We start from the raw sequence: 23,041 nt of genomic DNA on the forward strand, positions 1-23,041 counted from the left end.
TTGACAAATGCAGATATAAATATAAATATTAGTCGAATGCAAAAATTCGCATCCATATTTTTTTAAATGGATACATATATAAATTAGATACTAAGAATATGAACATAAATACGGATATAAATTGGATAGTTAAACAAAAACAAAGATATTACTAAGTAGATGATAAATTAAGTTAGTAGAATGTTAATGCATTTATTTATTTTTCTTAGAAGTTTATAAGTATCATATAAAATTAAATAGAATTACAAATAAAATCAGATATTCGGATACGAATATTATTTTCATTTTTTTTTATGGATATGGATATAAAGATAGATATTAGTCGGATGCTCAAATTTTTTTTTATATTTGAATAGATTTGGATACTAAAATGGTTTCACTAATGATAGACCATTAACCAAGTTATTTTTTATAGTTTTAATTGTACCGTTTAATTATCAATCCTGTGGGTAGAATGGTATTTTCAAATAAATATATTTCGAGAATATAGGGTAAAATTGTTAAAGTGAGAGGTCATGGGACAGATGGAGATACCGAGGTGAAACTAACTCGAGGGGTATGTTGGGAAGTGAGGAAAGCGGGAAAGAGAACGTACAGCCAGATTCCTCTTTTGCTATAAAAGCGAGGAGAGAGAACGAGATGGAGAGGGCGAATCCAAGAATGGGGCTATAAAAGGCGACAAAGAAAGGGAGAGCTCAGAGAATCCAACACGGCGCCATAAGAGATAAAAAGGAGAGTGGAGAGAGAGGCGGAGGGCTTTTCGAAACCCTAGAAATCGCGAGGAGAGTCTCTATCTCTCAGCTTCGAATCCGGTTTCTCCCTGATATTTCTCTACTTGGTTTCTTCGGCAGGCGTGGTCCCAGATCGAGGTCTCCTCTCGATTCCTGCGAGAAACGAGCTTCTTCTTGCTTTAGATCTGGAATGGACGAAGAAACGAGGTCTTTCTCTTGATTTAAAGCTGGACGGTGGGTTTTCTTTGTTTCTCTTGCTGTTTCTTTGGTAGATGTTTGGCACGGCTGCGTTTGGTTGGTGGAAAGAAGGGTTTTTGTGGGGTTCTGATGAGATGGGTTGTTTGCTTGTCAGATATTGTTGGAGGATGAGGTCTTTGTGAGAAGACGTGAAGCGGAGCCGGTGGTGTTGTTTTCTAATTTCAAGTTTCTCTTGATCTCAGCTCAAATCTTTGAAAGTCGTGAGATTCTGTGGGCTAAGGGGGTTTCAAGAAGGAAAAGTTGTGATTTTTATCGGTCTTGGAAGTTTGTCTTTTTTCTGTTTCAGCTGTTTGTTTAAGGGTTCCGATGACTGAGGTCTAAATTTTATCTCTGAAAGGGTTTTGAGGCTGGTCTGAAAGGGTTTTGGGAGGAAAGGGACAGTCGCTGGAGATGATAAAGGAAAGCTTCGTTAGGCTTTTGCTTGTCCTGTTGTTGTTTCCTGTTTAAAAATCAAATCTTTGTACTGGAGCGTTTAGGGATTCCGGGAAGTATGTCTTCCTTGAGTAGGGAATTGGTTTTCCTTATACTGCAGTTCTTGGACGAGGAGAAGTTCAGGGAGACGGTTCATAAGTAAGTTGCCTTATTTTCTTCAGCTATTTCAAGAAAAAAGTTATTTTGTCCCTGCTCTGCATACTTACGTGGTACGTTTCCTTGGAATTTTAGGTTGGAACAAGAATCTGGCTTCTTCTTTAATATGAAACACTTGGAGGATCAAGTTCTTGCAGGGGAGTGGGATGAAGTTGAACGGTACCTGTGTGGGTTCACAAAGGTTGATGACAACCGGTATTCCATGAAAATCTTTTTTGAGATAGGGAAGCAGAAGTATCTTGAAGCTCTTGACAGGTATGACCAATGTGTTTGATACTTTACCGCCTAAATTATTGGTAAGAACTAGAACATTTTGAATTGGTTATTGTGTTAATTTCAGGCATGACAGAGCAAAAGCTGCTGAGATACTTGTGAAGGATCTCAAATCCTTCGCATCTTTCAATGTAGAACTGTTCAAGGAGATCACACAATTGCTTACCCTGGAGAATTTCAGGTAATTGTTGTTGGGTTTTGTTTCTATTTTCCATGATGACTTGCATTTCTTGGCACCAATACGACTACTTTAATTGTGCTTGTGCAGGCAGAATGAGCAGCTCTCGAAGTATGGTGACACAAAGTCTGCTCGCAATATTATGCTTATAGAGCTTAAGAAGCTCATTGAAGCTAATCCGTTGTTCCGTGACAAGCTTATGTTTCCACCTTTCAAGGCTTCAAGACTACGGACATTGATCAACCAGAGGTATCTCCTCTTTTTGACATTACGTTTCAAGGAAATCTATTTTTAGTGAAAAGGAATGTGATGCATTTTTAGATACCGAGCCCTGCTGTATTTATAGATCTATTTCCAAATCGATATTCCTTTGTCAACTTGAGACCCTTTCTTGTTCTTAAAATGATTGTGTTGAATTCTTCAAGTTTTATGATACATGACATATGAGACAATATGGTGTGCTTTATGTTTCCTTCCACATATTTGATTTATGTGTATAATGATCTCTGTAGATGCATAAACAGTAATGGAATTAAATTCCATGCAAGTCTATAAATTTACAGTATTTGGACATACTAGACGATAGTGGAAGTAGGATTTCGTTTTGCATTTCATTTATCCCATTGCTTGCCCTTATGTTTCACTTTCCTTGATATCCTACTTATTTGTGCTTTTGCTTGTAGTTTGAACTGGCAGCATCAGCTTTGCAAGAACCCACGACCCAATCCGGATATCAAAACACTTTTTACTGATCACTCATGTGCTCCTCCTACTAATGGAGCGTGTGCTCCTCCACCCACCAACGGCCCCCTTGTAGGACCTATTCCAAAACCAGGGGCATTTCCTCCTATTGGTTCTCATAGTGTAAGCAAATTGTTTTATCTCTTATCTGGTAAAGCGGTTCCACCAATTCCGGGCTGCTAACTAATGCCATTCCTGCTTACCATGCAGCCATTCCAACCAGTTGTACCTCCATCTGCAAGTGCCATTGCAGGATGGATGTCGAGCGCTAACCAATTGATGCCACACGCTGCTGTGGCTCAAGGTCCCCCAGGTCTTGTGCAATCTCCAACCACAGGTGAATCTCTTAAACTCTAGAATTATCATAAGCAGAGAATATCTCATATTTATCATTTGAGTTCTCAGAAAATGTGGCTATATGTTTTGCAGCAGCATTTTTTAAGCACCCAAGGACTCCTACAAGTATTCCTAGTATGGACTATCAAACCGCTGACTCTGAGAACTTGATGAAGAAAATGCGCACTGGCCATTCAGATGAGGTTGAGAATAACAATGTCAAATTCTATAAATATACTGCACACTGTAATTTGGTGTTCTCTGGGTATGATGCTTCCATTTATCTTTGAAAATATAACCAGAAAGATTTTTTTAGGTGTCATTCTCTAGTGCAAGTCATCCTCCCAACATTTATACTCCCGATGATCTCCCCAAAACTGTTGTGCGGGTCCTCAATCAGGGTTCCAGTGTCATGAGCTTGGACTTCCATCCGCAACAACAAACAATTCTTCTTGGTGGATACTTTGATCCGACAACTACATTGTCATGTTAGCAATCATTTATTTTTTTTGAATTACATTCTGTATACTGATATGTGACTGAATTGTGGTTTGCAGTTGGAACAAATGTTGGTGATATTGCAATATGGGAAGTTGGATCTCGAGAAAGGATAGGACATAAAACATTCAAGGTTTGGGATGTAAAATCTTGTTCGATGGCCTTACAGGTATTGTTTCTTTGACTGAGCATGGATAGCCATTGTGTTTGCTCGACTTAAAATGCTCTATTTGTTGAGGAGGTTCGTTTGGGTAACTTGTGCTATTTCTTAAATATTCCTTTCTAATAATTTTATATTCAGGCAGCATTGGTGAAAGATGCAATGATTTCTGTCAATCGATGCTTATGGAGTCCTGATGGATCTGTTCTTGGTATAGCCAAAAGCAAGATTCTTGTTTGCTAATGCACTTTCCATTTCAATATGGATGCCTTTCTGTCATAGAATAGGGAGTCTTTTCAACTTGACAAGTTTTGTTTTACTCACAGTCATACTCAAGATCTGCTATGTGATTTCTTGTAGGCATTGCATTTTCAAAGCATATTGTGCAGACCTATGCTTTTATTTCCAATGGAGAGTTGCGGCAAAAATTGGAGGTCAGTTAGCAGTTTGTCCTAGCAGCTCTATATTTGCTTCTAACTTGTGACTTTTTTCTGGATACATAGATTGAGGCTCATATTGGTGGTGTCAATGATATTGCCTTTTCTCATCCCAACAAAAGTTTGTCAATAATCACATGTGGCGATGACAAGACAATTAAGGTTAATCAATGAAGCCCTATGCTGGTTTTTGGAAAGATAATGAAAAGGTCAAGATGATGTTCACAGTGTTCATTGCATGACTGACAGGTTTGGGATGCTACAACAGGACAACGACAATATATATTTGAGGGTCATGAGGCTCCTGTGTATTCTGTCTGCCCTCACTATAAAGAGTCTATTGAGGTATTTGTCACCTCATGAAGTTGACTTCTACTGGTTTGGCCCTCATTTTCGTTTATTTATTGAGCGAGTGAGCGCATGTTCACATGCTTCAATCAACATTTTCTCTGATGGTGTTGATGACTCATCTCTGAAATTTTTCAGGAGAGTCATCTTTTATCCTTCTATCACCATATTTGCAATCTCTCTCACTTAGTATTTCTTGCAGTTCATATTCTCCACTGCTACTGATGGTAAAATCAAAGCATGGTTATATGATTGTTTGGGATCTAGAGTTGATTATGATGCTCCTGGACACTGGTGTACCACAATGGTGTATAGTGCAGATGGATCAAGGTGAAAATAGTGTCACTATCGTGTAGAAGTTTAAGGCATGACTGTCTGCTAGTATGTCTAGTTTCATTGTTATGTTTAGTGCACAATGACCACAATTCATGCATATACGCATGGATCTAATAGAATAGTTTGATCATAATATGGTAGTTCTGCTGAAACCATTGCAGATGCTGTTACCCTAAGACTTTTGTCTGGCCTGAAACTTCCAACACAATTTTTTGAAATATTTCATAGCTGGGTTATTAAGACTTTGTGAGCTGTTATAGCAGCATATGACATCTGGTGCTGTATCATTTTTAAAATTAAATACTGCTGTTTTTTATTTAAATAAGAGGGTAATAAACATATCTGAAATGTTAATATAATAACACTAAATTCTATGCATGGTTTCTGTTAAATAATGACTTTGTGAGTATTGATTGTCAAAATGTTATAAATGATAACAAAAATTATATACGTGAATTTATAATGATTGCTCTGTACGTTTATGATGTAGAGAGGATGCCTGAAACTATTAAGAGTAGCATTTACCTAGTTGGCATGGATACTTCAAATTGCGTGCCGTATCTGATATGCATGCTTGTTGGATACTTCTAGGATATGTGTGCAATACTTATTTTGAGTGCCCTGTTTTTCAAAATTTGAACAAACAATTTGGGATGCTTCACGGATATGCCTAAGATACCCTTGATACTTATAAGAATGAGGAGTGGGTCTTTATTTTCTTTTATTTATTGATGAATGTTGACATTTTAATGACGAATACTTTATTTTGAAGTTGGTTATGTTGATATTATTGTATAGAGTACCAATTACAATGTTTTAGAGGCCATCACAATGTTACAAATGCAGTTGTTTCAGACAATGTATAATAGTTAACTTTTGTTTCGGTTGACTTTTTCAAGATGAATTCGATGACATTTATTGCAATCAACACTTTATGATTTTGTTGTGACCTAATCATTCATTATTCACATCTTTGTTCCAAATTGCAGGCTATTTTCTTGTGGAACTGGTAAAGAAGGTGATTCACATTTAGTTGAATGGAATGAGACCGAAGGAGCAATTAAGAGAATGTACTCTGGCTTTAGGAAACGCTCATTAGGTGTCATCCAGTTTGACACAGCTAGGAACCGCTTCTTAGCTGCTGGAGATGAATTTATGATTAAGTTTTGGGATATGGATAATACAAACATCCTAACAACTGCAGATGCTGATGGTGGATTGCCTGTTAGTACAATAATATCCATCGGTAAACTTATTTTTATTCCTTGTCTAATAAGGAAATAAATATTGACAAATTTGCGTGACCCTTTATTGCAGGCAAGTCCTCGATTGAGATTCAACAAAGAAGGCTCTTTGCTTGCAGTCACGACAAGTGATAATGGAATTAAGATCTTAGCAAACAGTGATGGACAACGTTTGATAAGAATGCTAGAGAGCAGGACATACGAGGGCTCTCGAGCCACTTCTCAGCAGATTAACACTAAAGTAAAATTTTACATATCCTGATAAATTTCATAGAGAACTCATATCTTGCCATGCTAATAATTGCAATATGTCGATTTTCCAGATTCGTCCCAAGCCTGCATAAATTCACGTATCAGTGCCAAGCTATGTAATAAGAATTATGCACATTGAGAATAGTTTGCCTTGGTTGTGTAACATAAAATCTTTAATTGATGCTGATGGAGAAAATTATTTCCAGGTTGAGTCCTATCTATAGGAGAAGAATTGGCTTTTTTGAGTCTCCATATTAGGATCATCGAAGCAAATTTATGTCCTTGTATTATGTACTAGAATACATAAGATTACTTATTGGACTGGTTCTTAATTATCATGTATTTGTACATGTGAACTTACTGAGAATCCAAATTGTTGTCCTTCTGAGATTCATATATGGAGACTGAATCTATTCTGATTAATTTTAAAAAAACACAATTTAATGGTTAAGATAAATGTTAGAACATTGAGCACATGCAAATTGGGACATCGGTTTTTTGATAAGTTATTTCTTAATGGTTGTTATGCTTTTATTTTAATATTATATCCAAAGTGATTAGTGCATGAAATTACCATAATGGAAATAGTTTTTCACTTGATTCATGGATGGGCATTGGAGCTGGGTTCAATCATTGCAGCAAACACAACAGTCAATATATTTTTAAAAAGTATCTGTGCATGATCCTTGTTCTCATATAAGAAAATGTTTCCTTGTGCAGCCTCAAATTGTTAACACGATGGGTTCTGTTTCAAATGTTTCTGGCTCTCTAGTGGCTACCCTTGAGCGCCCGGATAGAATTTCACCTGCAGCGTCAATGAGTGCCTTGGTTAGTAATGGTGTGCTGCCATGATATGCAATTCCTATCAAGTGTGCATTTCTAATATTAAAATCTGGATCAATATTGCAGACTACTATGGATGCTACTAGAACAGCAGACAAACCAAAAATCTTGGATAATGCTGACAAATTCAATATCTGGAAACTGGCTGACATTGTCGATTCTAGTCAGCTCAAAGCTTTGCGGTTGCCAGACTCCATGTCAACAACAAGCAAGGTATATAGTAGATATACAGAGTTTATTTCAATTATGTTTCTTGGTTTGGCATATTAATCAATATATCCGAGGGAGCAAAATTTATATTTATTGATTACTAATAATTTTAAGAATGATCTGTTTCTCAAAATTACATCTTGATTTTTTACAGGTGCCAACTTCTGTTGGTTTTGATTCTTTAAGGCATGACATTTTTTTAGCTTTATTATCATGTAAATACTCTTTCTTCATATTCGAATTCTCTTTCAGATATTCAGGCTGAATTCTTTCTCCTCCTTGTATGAGTATGGGTTCTTAGACTTGATTTATGGTCCTACAACTTGAATGATGCAAAGTATAATTTAGGAGTTTTGAGTTGTGTTAGCCAGAGCAGCACGTTTAGAGGAGTACAATTCAAGTGTTAGAATCTAAAGCTAGTTTAGGAAAGCAGACTCCTACTTTTGTTTTGTTTAGGCTGATAAGTCATGTGGCTTTGTAAGTCAAAACATTAACATTTTTTGCAAGCCTTGCTAATTATATTAATGAGCTAGAACTTCTATTTCACACCTTGAATCCCTAGTCCATCTCGTGGTGCATCTCTGAATCGTAAAATACCATCCTTTGATGTTCTTTCACTAAAACAAAACCTTGCTGTTATCAATGCTACTTTAGAATACCTAGTTTTATTACCTAGTGCTAGCTGAAACCGTTTCACTGAAACTCAATCAGCCCCTTCAAATCTTTTATGCATCATTGAAAATTGTGGCTATTTTTACTGGTTCAGCATTCTAGCTATTGCACTCATTGCAGGTTGTGCGGCTCTTGTATGCGAACTCTGGCCTGGCTGTGTTGGCTCTTGCTTCCAATGCCATTCATAAGCTGTGGAAATGGCAACGTGGCGAAAGAAATCCCAGCGGCAAGGTTAGCATATGGTATATGCAAGGTTGGTTGTACCAGTAGATACTAATGTATACCGACCGTAGACCGTACCATACTGTATTGATACCGAACCAGTTTGTGGTACAGAAGGCATACCGAGTGTCGGTACGCCGAACCAGCCCCTATACCGAATGTACTAACACTATAATAGGATGGTATTGGTACGGGTTCGGTATCGAGGCAGCAAACTTTGGTTATATATATGTCAGTTAGGATCGAGTCTATACATTTGTTTTATATAAATTTAACCTCTAGTATGTTGCCAGTCCACTGCATCTGTTGCACCTCAGTTGTGGCAACCAGCAAATGGTATTGTTATGACCAATGAAATAAATGATAGCAACCCAGCTGAAGAATCAACTGCTTGTATTGCTCTGTCAAAGAACGACTCATATGTTATGTCTGCATCTGGTGGAAAGGTTTCATTGTTCAACATGATGACATTTAAGGTACAAAACTTCTTAACCCCATCTTCCATGTGTATATTCTGGAAGTCGTTTCTTCCTGCTAGTGCTATGTAATATGTTATAAAACATCATGTAATTTGTTTTAATAATGCTATGGAGTTAATACTATAAACATGTTTCACAGGTTATGACAACCTTCACATCACCACCTCCTGCAGCCACTTTTCTGGCATTTCATCCTCAGGATAATAATATTATTGCAATAGGAATGGAAGATTCTAGCATTCAAATATATAATGTCAGGATTGACGAGGTGATGGCATGGTTCTAATTTTTTATTTTCTGGTTGAGAATTGCAAATTAATCCTCATATTTAATTTCTAATGAATTATTTCATTCTGCCAGTTGCACTACACTAAAGAGCTCTGACTAGTTTATGTTTTCCAAGTAGTGGCAAGAACAGCTGTTTCCACTTTCACACACACACAAAAAAGCCCCATTAGTGTTATATTACTTTTAATGTTTACAAGCTCGTCATGTTTATTAGTAATTTTTTAGCTGTTGTAACCTCATCATCATAATCATTGCCTTTCTTATGTACATACCAGTTTAGATATGCTAGGAGATACGTAAAAGATTATATCATAAGCACGTAATTATTGTTCTCTGGAAGGATATTGGCCTTGAGGTCATGGATCTTTTGTCAACCAAGATATAGGAGGAAGAAGATCTCTCCTACTCTCCTTTTAACTCTTTCCAACTCTACAGAAAACTTATATTGCTCCTTGGTGTATGGGCTTAAATTTCTTAACCATTAATATCCTCTATATTTAAATGCCTTTAGGTTTGGTTGAGGGTTTGATTTCCATTAAAAATGTTTACTATTAAGCTTTAATTTTGCTATTTTTTCTGAAACTATATTCTGTCCACTCAGTATTCATTTCCATTATTTTACGCTTGTAGGTCAAAACTGAACTCAAGGGTCACCAAAAAAAAATTACAAGCCTTGCATTTTCCCAGTCATTAAATGTCCTGGTATCTTCAGGAGCTGATGCACAGGTATATGGATAATTAACGGTATAGTACTTTGTGGATCAGTATATATCACATATTTGAACTGTGGTTTGCAATTTAACCATCTATTGATATTTAAACATAGATTTACTTCTTGATTCCACTTGCACTTGGCTGTTGGAAGCAAAAAAAGTTAAACTCTTTAGGTTAGAAATAAGGTAAATTTGCTTTTCTCAGTGAATAAACAGTTGCTCCAACCCTTCAACCAGACATGGAGAGAGAGGGAGAGAGAGAGAGTTGCAACATATGAAAAATTAGCACCACATTCCTTTTCCCTTGTATTTTTTTTGTTGCATTCTTTGTTTACCATGGACTTTAATACATTGATGTAAATTAAAATGCAGCTTTGTGTATGGAACATTGATGGATGGGAGAAGAAGAAATCAAGATTCATTCGAGCACCAGCTAGTCATGCAGCTCCATTAGCTGGGGAAACCAGGGTTCAGTTCCACAATGATCAGGCACATCTCTTAGTTGTGCACGAAAGCGAACTTTCAGTCTATGACAGCAAACTTGAATGCCTTCGCTCGGTTAGTTCTTACCTCTAGTTATCACAGTTGTAGTTTTCCAGTTGGCAAAAAAAAGAAGATAAAATCCCTTATACTCCTACAATTGCAGAAGTTTAATGACCAAGATATATCCTTATAGAAATGCTTTTGTGGGCTACTAGTATGTTTTACGTCTGTTACTAGTTTGTCCATGCCTGTAGCAGGGAAACTTCGTAGATCTCAGATACTGTGGTTAATTCACAAGTACCTTATGGTGCGTCACTATTCTTAAGCAGGATTTCCTTTTACCATCTGCTCTAGCATTCCAGTATAATCTTCAGAGCAGATGAAGGAAAGAATTCAGCAGAACAGTGATTGGTTTGGTCCTGATTAAATCCAAACCACACTTCTGTTTTTAGGCTTGCACCTGCAAATATTTGGGAAGTTGGGACCTTGGAGTTATCCTGAAGAATATATTGGTTATCATTTATGACCATAGGTGATATTAGTTCACAGGATTTCTGACTTCTGGAATGCTGTGCATTCCGTTAAGTTTTTAGCAGTAGATCCATTATGTATCATCTTTTATAGCATTATCTGCAACATAAATGCTTTGAGATTTTGGTGAAGTGGATCTTGGTTTGTTATAAAAGTGGATGTTCTTATGATGCCAGTGTATTTTGATCGGTGGAAGCAGGAGATAGGTCTGACTTTGACATGCATTGTCTTGTTAAATTTGTTTTTTACTTTTATTTGCATTCCTCATCTCTGATTGTAGGTTTGACTTATATTCAATTGCTCTTATTTTTCCATGACTTCATTTCCTGTAATGCAGTGGTATCCTAGAGATGCCCTTGCCGCACCCATTTCATGTGCGATATACTCCTGTGATGGCCTGTTGGTATATGCTGGATTCCGTGATGGTGCAGTTGGAGTTTTTGATGCAGACAGCCTGAGGCTCCGATGCCGCATTGCACCTTCTGCCTATACATCCCCTTCAGTTCCCAGGTATTCCAGCAATTTCGTCGCATGAATCTCCAGCATTATATGAAGGCAAAGAAAATGAGCTACTTTCAGTGAATGAATAATTAAATTACTAGATACTTTCCAACTATAGAAGCAGAAGTTCAGCTATTATCTTAAAAAAAATATTAAATTATGTATTTGCAAAACTTTTCTACTATCTAATTTTTGAGATAATTCTCATGGTTTTCATCTAACATAAATGTATATTTGCCCGTTTATCTTTCTATATACTGATTTTGTTCTCTAACATGGGGCTGATATGGAGTTTATTACCCAATCACTTTGCAGCACCATGACAGTCTATCCTTCGGCAATTGCTGCCCATCCATCTGAAGCCAATCAAATAGCATTGGGAATGAGTGATGGAGCAGTCCATGTGGTGGAACCATCAGATATAGAACCAAAATGGAGAGCTCTGCCCCCCCAGGACAATGGAACCCTCCCATCCATCCATCTCAATCCAGCTTTGAGCAATCAGGTATCAGAAGCTCCTCCAAGGTGACAAAACCAGTGTACACGTGTATAGGGAGGTGAACAGGGCAACCGACTGGGTCGCCTTCTACGCAGCGCAACATTCCGGAGAGATCATCTAGATGCATCAGGGGACTAGCCCTTTACAATTATGCCATTTTGTATCTCTTAACTCTGCTGGCTGCACCTACATTAGGGTAGGGTGCCGTTGTACCCAAAAAAAAAAAAAAAAAAAAGGTAACAAAACCAGTAGCTCTCGAGCTATGCGGGCGATCAACCTTTTTATCTGACACCTTGCTGTCAAGGGAGATTCAATGTCTTCCCAGTTGTAAAGCTTGTTATAATTTGTTGGGGTTTTGATTTTTTTCTTCTTAGAAGCCGGAAAAGTATTTTCAGGTTCACAATATGTAAGATATGGACTGCGCATGGTATGGACTAGTCTAATTCTTTTTGTTCATAGAGTAGTCAATGCATAAACCCTGATGATTTGTTGTTTTTGTTGCATATTGTTGGGTAATATTTGAATTGTGTATCTAGTTGTGTAACTTGTGTTGCTTTCTCTTCTCTGGTGATGGAGTCAGATAGGATAATTTTGTTCATAATCATCATACCTGTCTTATGGAGAGTTAAGAAGAACAGAGTTGTTCGGAGGACCGGAAACATCTCATGACTGTGAACGTGAATGCAGTCTGCTTTCTAAATCCATGCACTACACTCTAAGCCCTGAAGATTTATGTCCGCACTACCATCATGAGATCAAGCACCAAAATCAGTTGCAAGAGCTTCCACAGGATGTGCTGATTGAATTTTCTGATCCGAATTGGAGCTGAGTATATTAACTCTATGCATAAGCGGTTTGAAGGCAGTGCCATGGGAGTGCTTTCATGGCATAGCCAACCGTGAAAACTTCCTGGTGCCAGTTCACCAGGTGATGTACAGGAGCTTGAAGTTTAGAGGGTTAGAGGTTGTCCCGATGCATCATATCTAAATCTTGGCTAATGCTCAACATCTGCCTTTCTTCATCAACTGGAGCTGGGAAAAAGAAGTGAAAAGGATACTGTAATAATTTGTCTCAATTTGTATTGATATGACCTTGGTGCTCCAAGCAGTTCTTGTATTTGATCTTTTTCTTTACCCAATCATCGCTGTAGTTTGATTGACCAGCAATTGCTCAAAAAGATAAAGATCGTGAGTCATTTGTGATTCCCAAATTTCGCAGTTGAGCCACTTCATGTCCTCGTAATTTTTCCTTTTCCGTCTGAATGGCTCCTGCAGGAGCTGTGCTAGGCTGATACTGGAGACGCTCGCTCTGACAAATGCCTTGGTAATGGAAAATTAAGCAACTGATGTAAAATCTTCGTAGTTGCTCCTTGGCAGTAACATGAAACTTCGAAAACTAAGAGCTTTCTTTCTTCTTTTTTTCTTTTGAACTTGGTAGTGTCGTAGTGTCAATTGTGGTGAGGAGAGAGCTGGATTAAACTTCCTTGCCTTTGTTAAGCAGCAGAGGTCATTAGTTGACATATCTGAAAAATTCTCTAAATATAAAAATATTAATAAAAATAAGTGAATTACGTTACCATAATAAATAAGAATATCTTTTTCTTGCCGCGAATGAATGCCAATATATAAGGAAATATTATCATTGGCCTTATAAATTGATTAAAATAGTCCTTTTTTTTAAAACAATACGCTCCCATTGAGCATGGGCGAATATTTATCAATCAAACTCCCTGACGACTGCTGTCCGAATAAGCAATTCTTAATTCTAGCTTGACCGAAGAACGGGAAAGGCTGTTAGGTGTGAGGTGAGCACCAGATAGCCGTCCATATTCAATCGGACGGACGGCTAACGCGAGTGGAAGGGTTTTTTTGGGTTTTTGAATGGATGCGGCGAATCCGCTCCCTGGTGCGGCTTCGCCAATGAACCAACGGTCATATTTTTAAAAATTTTAGATAGCCTCTGGCAACGGTAATATTTTTGAATGCAGCCGTCCTTACCTTTATATATCTGAGCCCCTCCTTCCGCCTCTCCTCAAGCCTCTATCAATCAATCATTCATCCACCGCCCTGCGGCTCTTTTCATTACTCCCCCAATCTCCTTGAAGGTAAGCTTCCCTTATACGATCCGAGACATGGATTTCCACAGCCTATCAAGGAGAGATTTGCAGACGCTCTGCAAGAAGAACCGGATTCCAGCCAACATGACCAATGTCGCCATGGCCGATGCCCTCCAAGCTCTCCAAGCCGTAAGCATCATCTCCTCCTTGTTTCTCTCCCTCTCTCTTTTTTTCCGTTTTTACCCCATTTTTCCATTTCTCTTCTGATTTCAAAACTCCAACTCTAAATCAGGTTGAAGGTATTGAAGAAATCAATGAAGCATCGCAGTTCCAATCCCCTGGGAAAGCAGAAGTGAGGTCCCCAAACCCACCTCGTACATCCCGGAGAACCTCGGCTCGGAGAGCACCCGTTCCAGAGGAACCCAGAGAGCAACAGGGGAGTCCCCTGCCTCGGGCTCGTCGTGTGGCCATTAAAGCTTCTGAGATCATGAAACTAGTTTCTGAAGGCGAGGAAGAAAAGAAACAGGGGCCAGAGGAGGCCCCCAAGAGCCCGGACGTTTGCACCGGTCAGAAGCCGCAGGCAGCACCGAGCACACGAAGAAGAGCCATCAAGAAAGAAGAAAAGCCGCCTCAAGAAGAGCAGCAAAAGCAAGAAGATGGGTCGAAAGAGATTCCCAAGACTCCAGCAGCTGCCCGGAACACTAGGAGAAAGGCAAGCAAGGAAACAGAAGGACCCCAAGATCCTCTTGAAGTACCCAATACCCCAGCCATCCGATATAGCCTGAGAGCATCAGCCCGAAGGGGAGCCCAAACCCCCATGGCAGGAGAAGAAAAGCAAGAGGAAACTGTGGGTCTAAGAACTACTCGCAGAACAAGGCAATCTACAAGGAAACAGATAGAAGAGACTGCCGTGGATGATACGGCAAATGTTGGAAGGAGGGCCACAAGGGCAAAAGGTATTGTCAAGATGGTATCTTTGGCCCAAGATGAAGAACAAGACGAAAAAGGTGAGACTATAAGTTGTTTCGTTCTTCCCTTCTTCTTTTTTTCCCCCTCTGTTTCTTTTTCTTGATGATTGATGGATTCCACACAGATATCCCTACCGAAGATCCCATCGATCAGAAGAATGATCCTTCGCAAATTTCTGACATGAAATCTGATGAAATTCTAATGGACGAGGAGATGAAGCCTGAGGTCCAGAACGGAACCATTTCTGATATTGTCAAGATGGTAGCTTTGGCCCAAGATGAAGAACAAGACGAAAAAGGTGAGACTATAAGTTTTTTCGTTCTTCCCTTCTTCTTTTTTTTCCCCTCTGTTTCTTTTTCTTGATGATTGATGGATTCCACACAGATATCACTACCGAAGATCCCATCGATCAGAAGAATGATCCTTTGCAAATTTCTGACATGAAATCTGATGAAATCCTAATGGACGAGGAGATGAAGCCTGAGGTCCAGAACGGAGCCATTTCTGATTCCAGAGATGCAGGGCCAAAGAAGGGTGGGAACGATGGAGTCCATAACTTGAGCACGGATAAGGATGACGATGAAATGGCTCAAGAAATCGAGACTTGTACTCCAATGGGGAAGAATCTGGGTAATGAAGCCGACGGACAACAGATATCAGAGGAGTTACCGGAGGAGGAGAGCGGCAAGCAAGAATATCATGTCCTATCTGGACCAGAAGAATCACCGATCAGAGGGCTGGTATTCTCGGAACCTACCCCAGAGACAAATCAAGAGCAGAAGGTAATTCCGACGGTGACAGATGGGGGGTCCGAAGAAGAACGCGGAGGCGGTGAAGATCTGGGTTTCGCTCTCCCAGATCCTTCCCTCTCCGACGAAACCCCGGCGAACATCGAAGACTCTGGCCACCAACTGCTGGAAACCCGAGCTGCTGGAGACTCACCACTCATTGAAGAGAATCTGACGGTCGAACTCCACATCAAGATCGAGGCGACCAGCGATCAGATCCCGGACGATCTCATCCAGAACAAAGAAGAAGAAGCGAGCCTAGATCTCTCACCAACCGGGAACAGTTTGGAGGAAACCAAGGTTTTTGGCGACGAACTGCCGGTGGATCAGGCACCTGAGACCGAAACCTCTACTGATCTACAAGCTAATATAGAGAATGGAGACGCCCCAGCCGAATTCCCCAATGAGATTCTGGCCCCCAAAACCGATGATTCCGATGACGGTGTCGAGATCCCGGAGGGCGTCGGGGAATCCAACGCCGGTAAACTGATCGCAACTTCCTCTCCTCTCCATCAATCTCCCTCCTCAGACGCAACCAGATCTCCAGCTAAGACCTTGGCCGTGGGTGGAGATCAGACAGGACATCCTGCGGACTCTGCCGTCGGATCTCCAGCGAAGACCTCAGCTCAGGTCGGTGATCTGATCGGAGACCCAGCGGACTCCGGCATAGAATCTCCAGATATCGAGACCTCTGCTCAGGTCGGAGATCTCATCGGACAATCTCCGGCCAGGACAGTGGCCGAGCTTGGAGATCCGGCCGGAGGAGACCTCACAGACTCCGACCTCGGCGCCGGAGATCACGGGAGCTACAAGACCGACAGCAATGAGACCATTCCGGAGATCGAGGGGCGCGAGAAGAAGAGGGCGGCGGAGGAGCGGGTGCCGGTTGATATTTATACGACGGAGAGTGGAGGCGGTGACGATAACAAGAATGTACCCAGTGGCGGGTTGACCATGGTGGAAGTCGGCTGTCGAGAAGCGGAGGTGAAATCCAAAGCAGAGAAGCCGAGCCCGTCCTACTATACTAGTTTGAGTCTGAGAAAGCTCAAGGCATTAGTAAGGGAGAAGGCCACCAATCTCGACAATAAGGTAAAAGGATTTGTTACAAAGCAGCTTAAACTTTTTAAGTAATCGTTTAGTTTGAGTAATTGTTTTAAGATTATGTTAGTTTAGAATGATGATATGCCTCTTATTTCGTTGGTTAGGTGGAAGGCGGAAGGGCAGCTCTTACCGAGCTGAATGACAACCGTATCTGATGGATGATGATGATGATGATGATAGATGATGATGATGATGATGGATGATGTGCTGATGGTTTTGCAATTGAGAGAAACAGAAGGATACATGAGCTCAAGATGAATAAATAATTGTCATTTTTGCTTCCATTTTGCTTTCTGCTATTGCATTTTTGGATGTTATATGAGTTGGGTTTTGGCTGTGAAACCAAGGTTTCTACACCCTCGTATTTCCTTTTATTTTTTAATTTCTCCTTTTATTGCCTGACTGTTTCTAGTGACAAAGATTAATATTGATGGTGAATGGGTTTTTGTATGGAGCTCTTGCTGCTCTTCTAAGCTGTGTTGCCCTGATAAAATTCTATGCTTTTTCTCAAAGTGCTAGATTAATAGAATAGTAATCTGTTGTCCTCGTTTCATTGTCTCAATGTTGCATTTGGTAAAGCTGGACTTGATCCTCCTCTTTTCAGGAAACAAAAAAAAAAAAGAAAGATAATTGGATCTCTTTTCCTCAAATTTTTCCTGTTCGGTAAGTTGGAGTCAGCTACAAATTTGATATACAATGGCTGGCAATATCGATTCGATGAAAGATGGCACACTTACATGAATGGTAGATCAAATGATTTTTTCCCCTTCACTTTCCTTTCATGATTTTAACGATTAATGCTGGGTTTAGGTTGTGATTTGTAAAATCAATACCTGCCATTTCATTTTTCTCTATTCCCATCGACGATGGAGTTTTATGCTTTCTGCAATATATGTTGCACATCCGATCGTCTTCAGGACTAACAATTGCATTCAGGAAGGACTAGATCTCTTCATGTCTTTTTTTTTTGCTTTGATTCGGAAGTAGCAATTCACCTTCAGTCCATTAATGTGTCTCATTTTTACTCTGATCTAGAATTTGTTAACTACCTCATCAGACACATACTGGACTTCAATATTGAGAAACATTTTTACAGATGCTCACGGGACATTCATTAATATAATTTTGGCTGTTTCTTGTTATAACTAATGAATAATGTATATTTTTATTGAGCATTTGAGCATCGGACCAGAGCAATATTTACTTTTTCAAATTTATTGACTATATTCAGTTCAATGTTACCAGCCTATCGATTCTCTTCAAGATTTACAGATCTAACTCCCACTGTCCAAATGAATAGCTTTAGAAGTTACCATTCATTTTGTGAATTCTTTATGTAGATTCCAAGATCAAGAGTCATTGCTCAAACGTTTAGGTGAAAGCAAAGTGAAAAGTTCTAAAATATCGATAGTTTTTAACTATACCAGTCACATTCATAAGTTGACCTAAATATGTGCAGATCAGGTACATATTTTTCTCCAACTCAATGTGATCCAGATTTGACATAAATATAAACTTGTTGATTGCGTCCTACTGTAGACATTACATTGTTCTTTTGGCATATGATATGATGGAATTACACTGTCCATAATGCTTCAAAATAATCTTATTCCACCCATGATTGTTTATAAAAGATATAACATCATACACAGTCATATGGTTTCAACAAAGATACTATGGACGGTAGTATATCAAGCACCAACGGGAAACAACTGCATGCATATAACGTATTTAGCCGTAAACATACTTGTAATTGTCTATCAGGCCTAATCCTGTTTGCTGGTTTTCATGGAATCCATAACGGTAGTAATTGACTCATTTTTGACGGTTAGCCAAATAAAGATCTTAATTTTGTCGAGTGCAAATGATTAGCGTATATAGTATTAGCATGTGAAAAAATATGGAGAACTGATAAGACTTAATAGTAGAAAAAATCATTACCATCAAAGATTTCTTTATCATGTTTCTAAGAGTATTGTTACATGCCTCTGATCAAAAGTTGCTCTTCATTATAACAAGTAAAGCAGAGGAAATGGTCATGAAAAACCTTCTCCCAGCCAATTTAAAACCCTAACAGGCCAATCTAGGGCAATTCTCTCCATCGGTCGTGGCATGGAAGCTGTGGATTTTTTGAGGAACAATAGCATGCTGACATGATGGGCACATAGTTAGCATCGTTGGCTGTTTGTAATGATGAGCATTCTGGAGTGGAGATTTGAATGCTTTGAGCTCCTGGATCTCCTTATGGAGCCTTCGGTTCTCTTCAGTTAGATATTTGCGCCACTGTTTCAAGTATTTGTAGTCCACCTCAGTCTGCTTGAGCTTTGTTCTGAATCAGATGCAGCAAGTAGAGAAACTTGAGTTATGAAATAATCAAGAAGTTATAGATGATGAGACAATGATTAGATCACGATCATGACAGAAACAAAGAGCTATATGGTACCGGGCTCTTCGGTTTTGAAACCACACTTCTACTTGACGGGGCAAGAGATTTAGCCTCTTGGCTATTGCAAGCTTTCGTTTCTGCAGTCATGAAATCCAGGCAGCCTATTATGAGAATTAACTTGGTGACAATTAAAAGTGTACTTACGTGATCATTTTGGTGTATTATATGTGACATTCTGGTTTTTAGGCAGAAAGTCCAAAGGGATGGTTCAAGGAAATAAAAAGGTCTTCTGCCACAAATCAGCCATGCTCATCCAGCATAATGATGAAGTGTACAGCTCTAATGGGCTAGTAATTAAGATGCAGCATGGATCATGGCGGGCCCTTCATGAATCTGAGTCAGTTTTATGGGAAAAAATATAAAGAAAAAATGAATACTAGAAACAAGATTTTTTTGCTTTACTTTTTTTTTTTGGAAGAAAATCCAAGAAAATTTCCAGTCCCAGTTCAAGCTCCAAATTAAACCACCAACCAAGGCAGATTATATAGGATGCTCCTGTTTTGATAATGAATAACTTGATCTAACTAACCGGGTTCAGGGTGGTATGCTCCTCAAAGCACTCTTCCAGATAACAAGACTGCTCTTTTGATAGCCTTAGCTTCTTACTTCCTCTGCCCCCGTCGCCTTCACCATCATTGTGACATCCCCGAGAACCTCTTTCTGCTATCATGCTGTGAGAAGTCGAAGGTGAAGGCTTCACTGTCATTACATCGAGCCCACATAGAGATGTGGCTCGATAAATATTCCCTGTTTCTTTTTAAATCCAAAAAAAAAAAAGAAGAAACATATCATCAAGTTTGGGACAGCCATATACTACAAGGCATGATGCATAAAGAGAAAGAAGTATCTCTTCTATGTGTTGAGCTCAGTCTATGAAAACAGAGACCTACCTGACTCAGTCTCAGTCGAGCACGGGAGCTTCAATTCAAGTTGAAGGGAGGGGTGGATCGTTGGTTGCACTCCGTCTTTGTCCATCAATTCAGGCTCTTGGCTTGTCGTACTTTGTTTACTACTGTAGTCACCATTACAGATTGATAAAGCTGCATCCATAGCTCAAATCTCATAGGAAGACGCATGCAAGGAGATGAGTAGCAATGGGGCTTTATAGAAGTGGATGGAGTCTGGAGGTGAGAGATGGGCCTCAGATGGTGATAGGCATGAGTGCAAGACAGCAAGTTGAAGGAGGGGCACGAGAAAAGGAGAGTGATGAGAAAATTCCCACCCTTGTCTTCATCATCACAGGGTGTCCTCCACATTGTCGCAAAGGAAAAGATGGCATTGATTGCTTTCATACTACAACCTTCCAATAATTTGCATGGGCACCAGCTCCCCCTTAATTCCCTTTGGATCCTAACTTTCTGTTTCTTTTTGGTTAACACTTCCAAGCCGAAGGCCTAAGTCATGTTTGCCGGTGCTTGTTTTTTGGGTCCTACCATATCTAAGCTAGCCTCGCTAGTCATAGAAATATGCCACGTGTAGAAGAAACTTATATATAAAGAATTTTAAATTCAGCTACTTTTTGTTTTGTAATTAATACATATTGTTAAAAAAAGGAGGCAATTATTGGGCCTGTATTTGCTTGCGCCTTTATTTGGAGGCTATGCAGGACGGAGTGTTGGGCCATGGATCATGCGACTTCATGAGATGGCAGTAGAATCCCAAAATCATGTGCATTTCTTAAAGCATCCTGTACACTGGGAGAAAAAAATATAATATCAAAAACAAGTGTTGAGGTAGAAATTTATAATTTTAGAAAGTAAAATTTATCTTTAAAATAGTGTATGCGGATGTGCATGCATATATGGGCGCCTGCATGCCATGGGTGCTGCATTTAGACTATTTGAGAGAAAGAACTAAAGGAGAACTATTTGTGATCATAGAAACATATGCAATGAAGGTTAGGGAGGCTCAAATGAGTCAAATATAGGATATGTTATGGTGTTAGGAAAATGGGCGAGTATTTAAGGAGATCAAGAATTTAAAAGTTTATTAAAAAAAAATTAGAAAATGCCTACAATGGTGCATCCCTAAAATATTTGAATTTAAATAGTTAAAAAGATACTATACTATATAACAAAATTCTATCTGTGTGTGTGTTTGTCTTCTTCTTTCTTTTTTTTCTTTTATTTTTTTTTAGTACGCCGGCTCCTCACACCAAACGAATATGAGTACAACTAACAAAATCAGAAAAAAAGAAGTTATCTAAGTGGGTCAGGAACATCTACCTGATTCACCCATAGGAAGCTCCCAGAATGATGTGTCGCATAGGAGACCACCTAGTCAGTGGCTGTGTTTACCAACTAGTAAACATATGCAGTCCTGAAAGCGCCACAGTCCTCGGTCATCCTTTGTATGTCTTGGATCAGAGATAGCCCATCCGCCACGGTACGTCGCCCGCTGATCATTTTGATCACAAAGGCCGAGTCATCCTCTAGGTAAATATACTCGACACCTAGAGTGTCTCGCGTAGACGACACACTCCCATGCCGCCCGCAATCTACTCCACTGGCCGAGATGTCGTAAATCCGGCACCTACCTACCGCTACAAATCTAGAGTGGTGGTCTCTGATCACAAATTCAACAACTCCCCTCGCGCCCTGCTCCGCAGCACTGCCATCAAAGTTTACCTTAAGAAAACTAGGAGGTGGGGGCTCACAGGAAACAAGGATAAACATGGTCGCTGACTCAGCTATGTGTTTGCCTTTTAAGGAACGTTAATGCTCTTTCTTTACAGAAATTTATTTTCATCTCTCATATACTGTCACAGTCATCCATTAGCTTCATGCAAAGTAATATATATCTATCAATGGTACCCTATTTTTGTCTCAAAGGCTGCAACTTCCTATTTGATTTTAAACATACATGTCATTCAGTAATATAATGCCTTTGAGTTACAGGTTTTTATATTCTTCCCCTCTTGCATATGCACAAGCATAAGAATGCACATGCGACTTTGGATAAATGAATGCTTTTCTGTAAGTTTATGTTATTCACAAAATGAATGGTTGAAGAACACCCCAAAATCAACATAGAAAGTTAGAAGATATTCTTTGTGTAGCATAGTTCTGACCAACAAATTAACCTTATCTAATTTATTTATTAGCATCACAATTATGTTATTGATATATGTCTCTGTTAGAATATCCACTATTATTTTCTTTTGATTTTTTGAAGATTTCTTTATCAATTGGTTTTGGTGGTAAAACATCAGTATCTTTTCTCTTTCTTTTTTTTTGTTGTCCCTTTTTATAATATAAACCTCCGGTGCATGAGAGTTAATTTGTCTAATGCATTGCCTAATTATTATTATATCACTCAAACAACGTAACAAGAGGAATTTTTCCTAACCTCCAACTCAAGAACTCTTAGAAACCAAAGGAATCAGCCTTTCTTCATTCTACCAAGATAGGGTAGAATAAGAACGCCAGCACACATAATACGTCCTATCTGTTGACATAACTACTTGCAGAGAGAATAACCAAAACAAGGGGAGGCATCAAACTTTTATAACCATAGTTTAGGGGAAACAATGTCATCACCATGCACAATTGAAGAACTTCCAAGTTTTCAGTTTTCAGGGCTTCCTCTCTCTCTCCCCCTCTTCTAGACACTCATTACAAAAAGAATAAAAATTTGACAAAGTAATGGACTCTTCAAAAATCTAAAACGGGCAATATTAAATTCAATGAACTTAGCAAGAAGGAACTAAAATTCGATTAGTTGCATCTTGTAATATTTGTCCTCTAGGTTAGTGTTGGGGGAAAAATCCCAAGTCATTCCGCCACGGAGGCGCTCGGCTGGAGAGCGCCGACCGGAAAGGCGCTCGGCCAAAGAGCGCCGACCAGAAAGCTGCTCGGCCA

General features: G+C 39.3%; 3 protein-coding genes across 10 annotated transcripts; 2 read left to right on the top strand and 1 right to left on the bottom strand.

Annotated features, from left to right (window-relative positions):
* Nucleotides 1-640: 640 nt before the first annotated feature.
* On the top strand, nucleotides 641-12,324 carry LOC103713030 (protein TOPLESS-RELATED PROTEIN 2-like). Of its 6 annotated transcripts, none has more exons than XM_008799789.6 (26): nucleotides 641-965; nucleotides 1,084-1,559; nucleotides 1,653-1,832; nucleotides 1,918-2,031; nucleotides 2,119-2,277; nucleotides 2,712-2,892; nucleotides 2,980-3,106; nucleotides 3,199-3,308; nucleotides 3,422-3,560; nucleotides 3,663-3,772; nucleotides 3,905-3,974; nucleotides 4,124-4,197; nucleotides 4,267-4,362; nucleotides 4,450-4,545; nucleotides 4,751-4,878; nucleotides 5,874-6,108; nucleotides 6,202-6,369; nucleotides 7,101-7,208; nucleotides 7,290-7,436; nucleotides 8,226-8,336; nucleotides 8,621-8,803; nucleotides 8,946-9,074; nucleotides 9,725-9,820; nucleotides 10,180-10,365; nucleotides 11,159-11,331; nucleotides 11,638-12,324. In XM_008799789.6, exons 2-26 carry the CDS (start codon nucleotides 1,480-1,482, stop codon nucleotides 11,849-11,851), a joined length of 3,414 nt encoding a protein of 1,137 aa, XP_008798011.4. In that variant the 5' UTR covers nucleotides 641-965; nucleotides 1,084-1,479; the 3' UTR covers nucleotides 11,852-12,324. The 6 variants fall into 6 exon arrangements, with proteins under 6 accessions (XP_008798011.4, XP_089779759.1, XP_089779760.1 ...); XM_088723980.2 differs by having other exon boundaries at nucleotides 701-965; nucleotides 3,202-3,308; XM_089923633.1 differs by having other exon boundaries at nucleotides 641-1,559.
* A 1,489-nt stretch (nucleotides 12,325-13,813) lies between these two features.
* Nucleotides 13,814-17,185, top strand: LOC103713031 (uncharacterized). 2 transcript variants are annotated; one of them, XM_039126361.3, is made up of 5 exons: nucleotides 13,815-14,066; nucleotides 14,170-14,884; nucleotides 14,971-15,144; nucleotides 15,231-16,723; nucleotides 16,840-17,185. In XM_039126361.3, exons 1-5 carry the CDS (start codon nucleotides 13,953-13,955, stop codon nucleotides 16,888-16,890), a joined length of 2,547 nt encoding a protein of 848 aa, XP_038982289.2. In that variant the 5' UTR covers nucleotides 13,815-13,952; the 3' UTR covers nucleotides 16,891-17,185. The 2 variants fall into 2 exon arrangements, with proteins under 2 accessions (XP_008798013.3, XP_038982289.2); XM_008799791.6 differs by lacking the exon at nucleotides 14,971-15,144 and having other exon boundaries at nucleotides 13,814-14,066.
* A 1,493-nt stretch (nucleotides 17,186-18,678) lies between these two features.
* On the bottom strand, nucleotides 18,679-20,366 carry LOC103713032 (homeobox-leucine zipper protein HAT4-like). Of its 2 annotated transcripts, none has more exons than XM_026806917.4 (4): nucleotides 20,072-20,366; nucleotides 19,711-19,928; nucleotides 19,179-19,258; nucleotides 18,679-19,064 (listed from the first exon to the last, which is right to left on the bottom strand). In XM_026806917.4, exons 1-4 carry the CDS (start codon nucleotides 20,229-20,231, stop codon nucleotides 18,806-18,808), a joined length of 717 nt encoding a protein of 238 aa, XP_026662718.4. In that variant the 5' UTR covers nucleotides 20,232-20,366; the 3' UTR covers nucleotides 18,679-18,805. The 2 variants fall into 2 exon arrangements, with proteins under 2 accessions (XP_026662718.4, XP_008798014.4); XM_008799792.6 differs by having other exon boundaries at nucleotides 19,711-19,934; nucleotides 20,072-20,362.
* Nucleotides 20,367-23,041: the final 2,675 nt, after the last annotated feature.

This window comes from Phoenix dactylifera, chromosome 6 (genome assembly GCF_051530095.1).
Source record: "Phoenix dactylifera cultivar Ajwa chromosome 6, Ajwa_hap1_PhDact_Kaust_v1.1, whole genome shotgun sequence".
Taxonomy (NCBI): domain Eukaryota; kingdom Viridiplantae; phylum Streptophyta; class Magnoliopsida; order Arecales; family Arecaceae; genus Phoenix; species Phoenix dactylifera.